Genomic DNA, 6571 nt, shown 5'->3' on the forward strand with positions numbered 1-6571 from the left:
ACGGCACGACGAACCCGATCGAACCGTTATACCTAGGATTTCTGTCGGCTAATGTGTCTCTCAGGGTTTGAAAATGGGCCGACAACTCGTGTAATGTGCGCTGGACATTAGACTAAGGAAATGAGGACGTGAGGGTCAGTGGCTAGCACCGGAGCTGAGCCTTTTTCATTCCGCGTTATCAACAGAAAAAAAAGGCAGGAAGAGACGATAATTAAAATGATCGATAGGTTTTTCTATCGTCCGATTAATTGATTTATCGTTTATCGCGACAGGCCTACATGTACATATAAATATGTGTAGTTTAATACATATTATTCAATATTAATCATTGTTTAACCATCTTTGTTTCTCTATGATTGTATTATTTTGTGTTTTTATATTTATATAAATATGTATTGATATTACTAAATATTTTAAAAATATGACTGGTTGTGTGCTTTGTAAAATATTGCATCCAAGCCATCTCTTGAGATTACATTTCACACAGAGATAATGTAACCGATGCAAAAGCAAAAGTTAAGAAGAAAACTGGAAGGCAGAGCAGCAATCTAATCACACTGAAAGCCTGAACATGACTTTAATCAGATGTTCAATTTGTTGTTTTCATTTGGAAGAGTTTAGTCATTTTATCAACTTCTTCTTTCTCAGCTTCTCCATGTACTTTACAGTGCCCTTTGAGCTTAACACCAGTTTGCTACCTGTTCCAGTAGATCGTGGATGTTCTCATTGTAGATTTCACAGAATGAGACCCAAACAGAGAAGCGAATAGTTGACGGAATATCCAGACAGAAGTTGTCTGCCTCAGCAACGCTGCTCATGCTACCATCGCTGCCGACGGAGGAGCCTGGACACAAAAACACAAACAGGTTACACTTTGCTGGCTCTGAAACAGAGATGAGGTAATGGATACATTTAAAAAGTGCAGAGTGTCTTTGGCTACTGTAGCTCTTTCATGGCACTGGAAGAAACCTTGAAGTCATTTTGGATCTCGTGGAATAATCCAAAATATGTTTCAAACACTGACCTTCAAGTGAAGCTGATTTCCCAGTCGTCAGACTCTTGTCGCTCTGTAGATAAAAAGACATGAGCACATCTTAAGAAAACCTCCTGCTTAGTCTGACTCATGATGACAGAATTCATGTCCAACCTCTTTCAGCAGCCTCAGAAGGTTCTTCTTGGTGCTGATCTCTGCTGCCTGCTGATCGGGGGTAAGTCTGCTGAAGTCTCTGCACCGCTGAGGCTTCAGATCTCTGCGGCTGTACAAATGTCCCTTTATGGTGTTAAAGATGACTGCTAGAGACCTGGGAAGCAGCCCAGAGTTGTGGTCTGGTCCTAAGAGACAGACACGTGGTCAGAGGGTGAGAATAGGAGTGCACTGATTGCAGTAGGCCTGTCGCGATAAACAATAAATCAATTAATAGCACAATAAATTAAACCTATCGACCTCATTTTAATTATTGACTTTATCGTCTCTTCCTGCCTTTTTCCCCCCCTTTCTCTTGTTTATACTGAATTAAAAAAGGCTCAACTGCGGTGCTCTCCACTGACCCTCCCTTCCTCATTTCCTTAGTGTAATGTCCAGCGCACACGACACGAGTTGTCAGCCGATTCTCAACCCATTTTCAAACCCTGAGAGACACATTAGCCGACAGAAATCCTAGGTATAACGGTTCGATCGTGCCGTGTGGTGTCCAGCCACATGGGCACAAAATAATGGCTACAAGTCCAGTTAACCAATTTTAAAATCAAGCATTAATCAATGCTTTACTATCTACCTGTGATGCATGTGGCTAGAGTCCGCCACATGCATCGGACTGACTGAATGAAAATCATTATAACCTATTTATGTCACGTTAATGAAGAACAGCTGAAAAGTTACCGGGTTTATCAACTGCGGTAGCAATTTGGCTCCAGTACCTCCCCTTGTCATTTTTATATTCTTTGCACGAAATGTTGAATAAATATTTATGTTGTTTCCACATATCATCTCCAATGTCCGCTGGACTTCGGGTTGCGCCTTGTCAGCTGTTTGGGATTCCGCTCCGTAATTTCCCCTCAGAAAGCGCGGATTCTGCTCTGCGCTTTCTGATTGGCTACCTGTCACATTCAGCATTAAGCTCCCAGTCGGGGAAAACCAGATTTAGATCGGAGCGACCACGACGATCTACAGTAACACACCACACACTGCAGGATGATTGGTTACAAAATCACCAGCGACAATCTTAGATTGGCCTACATTATAAGATTGTCATAAGGGGAAAATAGGGGCAAAAAAATCGTGTAGTGTGAACTATTGCATTAGGTAGTCGGATGTGCCCATCTTCTCTATTTAAATCTAGTGATTACTGAAGGCCAATATAGTATACAGACTTCATAATCTGCACTCTTTTGGTTGAATGCAGAACTTATTTCCACTTTGGCTTTATGTTGTTTAGTTTTTATTCAAGTATGTTTTTTGTTAATGGAGACTGAGAATCCATTTTTTTTGTCTTTGGTTGTTTTGTTTATTTAGTTCATCAGTTCCAGTGTTGTGTTCTTTTGAAAATTAAGTGTACATGAAATCGCACGCACAACGTCATTTCCATTAAATCAGTGTCAAAAGGTCTTGAAACAATATTATTGTTTATCGCAATAATTTTTTAGACAATTAATTGCTCGGCAAAATGTGTTACCGTGACAGGCCTAGATTGCAGTTATATGGCCAATTACCGATCTTTTAAAAAGCTTAATCTGCTGATTCCGATTTTGGTCGATACCATTTTTTTTGTCTGAAATGTTGCTCAATATACCAAGAAAGTTGTTGAGTTGGCAACAGTGGGGTCACTATTGTTAATTGTAAACGTGCAGACATAACTTGGAGGGCTGGTCTGTAAGTCAAACTTTTCTCACCGAGAGTAAAAGAGGGCAGTGGTTGATTCTTACACGTTTGCCAAGCTAGATAAAATCAGTGGATAAGTTGGTGATCTCCATAAATTAAGGAAATTGGCACAGATAAATTGTCTCACGTACAGTGGAAAGTCTGGCCAGCTTAATCTATTGCTCACCGAGGAAGGTGAAGGTTTTTCCAGCATTGGTGACTCCATAAGTGAACACCAGACAGTTTCCTCCCTGCAGAGTATCCTGGATCAAACCACGAACTGAACCTTCAAACACAGTCCTCTGACTGGCTTCGGGGCCAAACACCTAAACAAGACAACATTAAGAACACAAAACACCTCCTGACCCCAACTGCACAGGAATTTCACTGGTACCTGTGTGAAGGTGAACCTCTGAGCAGTCTGAGGGAGAGACTTGTCACCCTGCCGATTCGGCTGACAGAACCTGGGAGCTCTGAGGACCACAGAGTTGGAGCCCTCAATGGTCACACAGTCCTAGAGCAGAAAACACAGCTGCTGAAGTCAAGCTTGGGCACAGAACCCAGGTTATCACTAGGCAAAAACACCGACTCTTTTATAATCAGAGCTGGATGGGACAGTAAAATGCTGCTTCCAGCTCATCAGCAAATTATTTCACTTATAAAATTTGTGATCTTGAGAAAATAGTTTCAAAATCAATTCATCACCTTTAAATAAACCTGGCGGTGCTAAACCAGACAGTGGTTTTCTGTAGTTACCTGGGATTCTCCGCTGTCGCTTTCAGTTGCAGTAAAAGGCCGAACTCTAAGGTACACATGCAGGTTCTCCGTCTATGAATGAACGTTTCCAACCAGGAGAAATTTGATTGTCATCAATCTTCATCATTAGCGTCCTCTTCATCACCACAGAAAGCCTGGTGGACCTACCTGTGGTTCCACAGCCTCTAATTCACCCAGCAGGTTTCTTTTGATGTCCTCCACCAACACTGGTCCGACTCTCTTCGGTATCCCAGTAAAACATGACTCCATCATCTTTGCGAACAATCAATCACTCCTCGCTCCTGAGAGGGGGGAATTCCGTTCACATAAACACTCAGAAAACAAAATCTAGAAACGAAACACACCGTAGGGTAACAGCCGATAGCTGAAGATTTAAATCATATGATGCAGATCCAAAGCTGTATCAGCTAGGAGGTCAACTGTAGACATTTAAAATTGGACTAAATTTCAGCTGAGTTCTGTTCAGGTTTTAAATTACCCGTAAACAGAAGGCCAGAAAAATATCTCAGAGATTACCAGATGCTTCAAACAGCTCATAAAATCAATAATAAGAAATACCAAAAGAAAAATAAACCTGAAAAGAAATTTACGATCCGTTCTTTGTTGTTAGCAATAGCCAACCTGTTATTAACAGCTGCGCGGCCAACGTTTAAACTGGAACAAACGGACCAATCCCCGAAAGAGGCGTCACTCAACTCCTCAGCGCCATAGTTTAAAATCTCGCGAGATTTCACGTCAAGGTTTCTCTGAGGACCTCGCTGCAGCAAATCCGCGGTCTCCCGTTTTCATTTTCTTTTGAAATCTGTGATATAGCTTCATCTTTAGGAAGGAGTTTATCTCTCAGCATGTATTGGAACTTCTCTCTTTTATTTACTTCAGTGCAGCTCACAGTTTTTAACAATTTCCGGTGCTTTCTGTGTACTTCTAAATCTGCTCTTTTTTTGCATCTTTTCGGGCCTGCTACTGCCTCTAGTGGCGTGGTGTGGTAGGACAACTAATATAAATACATTACTAAATCAGAATACCAAAGTTTTTATTATTTATTATTAATTCTCGCATAACTGGAACCGCAAAAAATAAAGTCCCTCACAAAACACCATGCCTTTTAATTTTCTTAAGGAAGTAGAGCTAATTAAATGACATAAACAATACCTGAAAGTGGTTCCAGTTTCACTCGTTGGCCAACCTATTGAAACTATGGCAAATTTTAAATACAGGGTTTCTATGGAAGTAAATATGTGCCATCAGAATTTGAATAAAAAATGCATCTGAAACTTGAATGTTGTATATTTGTGCTTACTTTTTCAATTAAAAAAAATTCTGTGTAATTATTTGTACATGTTTGCAATTTTCATTTGTTAAAAAAATTCACATTCCTATTTCAAAGTGATGAAATTTTCAATATATATATTTTTTCAGTGTTAAAAAATTCAGCATATAAAAAATTAAACATTTAAAAATTCAAATGCAATATTTTCAGTGTCCTAAAAATTAAACTTGCTCAAATTCGCTGTCTCAAATTCAGCGTCTAAAAATTCGCTGTACAAAAATGGCAAGGTTACTTCAGGTCACAGACATTAGCAATCGTTGTCAGATTGCCAATCACATGACCCAAGTGTCATATTGAAGAAATACCAGCATCACCGAAGCCAGCAATCATGGAGGCGAACGCAAACCCAAAGGTGGATTTAATGCTTTCATAATTCTCTAGTATATTTTATTTTGCGCGAGAAGTTTCATACATTATCTTAAAGCTTGATTTAAAACACGGGTTTGGGCAGTTGTTAATCTTACACCATGTAATGCTGGCGTATTGGTACTCGCTACCTCCTAGACCCCCGCTCCCCTCCCCCCTTCTCTTGGCTGTCCCACACCCAATTTTCCCGTGTTTTATTTCAAAAAGGAATACCACTTGCGCCAGGTCTAGAATCTTAAAAAGACAACTGATGGGTGGCGACTTTCTGGGCTGTTTGTATGTTGTCTTAGGTGAGACTGAGACAGGCAGTCTTAGTAAAGTCGTAATTTTCCAGGAGATGCTACCGCTAATGTAGTAAGCTAATATGACTGCCTTGTATGCTTCAAGGAGGGGCTGTGAACTCTTCCGACATTAATTCTCGATATTCTTTAGGTTCTAACGGGTCGACAGAGTGTTCCTCTCCTGATCCTTTCTGTCTGAAAATCATACAGCAGCAAAATGCGTAATGATGGACGCTTAAAAATTGCTTGCATTCATCCTCACTGACACTGTTCAGTCTGGTATATACGTCTTCCCTCAACTGTGTTTTGCTCCTAAGGACGGTGGAGTATCGGTAGGACGGTTTAAAAAGACGCATGTTGATAGCGGCTCACCACGACTGCGTATGATTAAAAACGGCCCAAACCCGTGTTTTAAATCAAGCTTTAAGACAGTGTTTCTCAACCTTTTTCGGCCCAGCGCCCCCTAGCCTTTATCCAGGTCCCTCACCGCCCCCCACCAAAAAAATTGTAGGCTACTTTGCACTGACAATTATTTTATTATTAATGTTACTATCATTATTGTAGATGTTTTGAAACGGCGCACCGATTATGTTTTCCCCTACACTTCAGCGCGCCTTACACTCCTTCACCTCGCGCACATAACGGGGTAAATGTAGCGAGTTTTGCCCTAAACGTATCGGCGTCTGGAGGAGGGGAGTTAGGGGGCTGAGGGGGGGAGGCGAGCGTATGTTTCTACGCTCCTTCGTGGGGGGCGCCGATTTATGTTTTCGCATCCACCTGAATAAAGTTGCGCTCCTGCCCATGGCACTTCAACAATATTATTTTACCTTTTATCTGGAAATAGTGTCTGTTTATTCTTGCCATACTGTCCACTGTATTAATTATTGCTCGAAAGATCTTGCCATACCAGTTTATTCCTCCGTATTTACTTTAGTTTCTTAGTTTATTCTTGCATTTTGT

General features: G+C 40.8%; 1 protein-coding gene across 6 annotated transcripts in view; it reads right to left on the minus strand.

Moving 5' to 3' along the window:
* LOC103482151 (kinesin-like protein KIF20A) overlaps positions 1-4343 on the minus strand; it is a 53366-nt gene extending 49023 nt beyond the window's left edge. For 3 of the 6 annotated variants that reach the window (XM_017310980.1, XM_008438128.2, XM_008438129.2), the window contains exons 1-7: positions 3782-4249; positions 3614-3685; positions 3252-3371; positions 3045-3183; positions 1148-1332; positions 1025-1067; positions 699-844 (exon numbers count right to left, since the gene is read on the minus strand). In XM_017310980.1, the coding sequence (XP_017166469.1) occupies positions 699-844; positions 1025-1067; positions 1148-1332; positions 3045-3183; positions 3252-3371; positions 3614-3685; positions 3782-3886 (810 nt within the window). In that variant the 5' untranslated portion in view covers positions 3887-4249. Of the gene's footprint in view, positions 1-698; positions 845-1024; positions 1068-1147; positions 1333-3044; positions 3184-3251; positions 3372-3613; positions 3686-3781 lie in introns of all 6 variants that reach the window. The other 3 variants (XM_008438127.2, XM_008438123.2, XM_008438124.2) reach the window with 3 other exon arrangements.
* Between the last annotated feature and the right edge of the window lie 2228 nt (positions 4344-6571).

The sequence above is a fragment of the Poecilia reticulata genome, linkage group LG19, assembly GCF_000633615.1.
Source record: "Poecilia reticulata strain Guanapo linkage group LG19, Guppy_female_1.0+MT, whole genome shotgun sequence".
Lineage (NCBI taxonomy): Eukaryota > Metazoa > Chordata > Actinopteri > Cyprinodontiformes > Poeciliidae > Poecilia > Poecilia reticulata.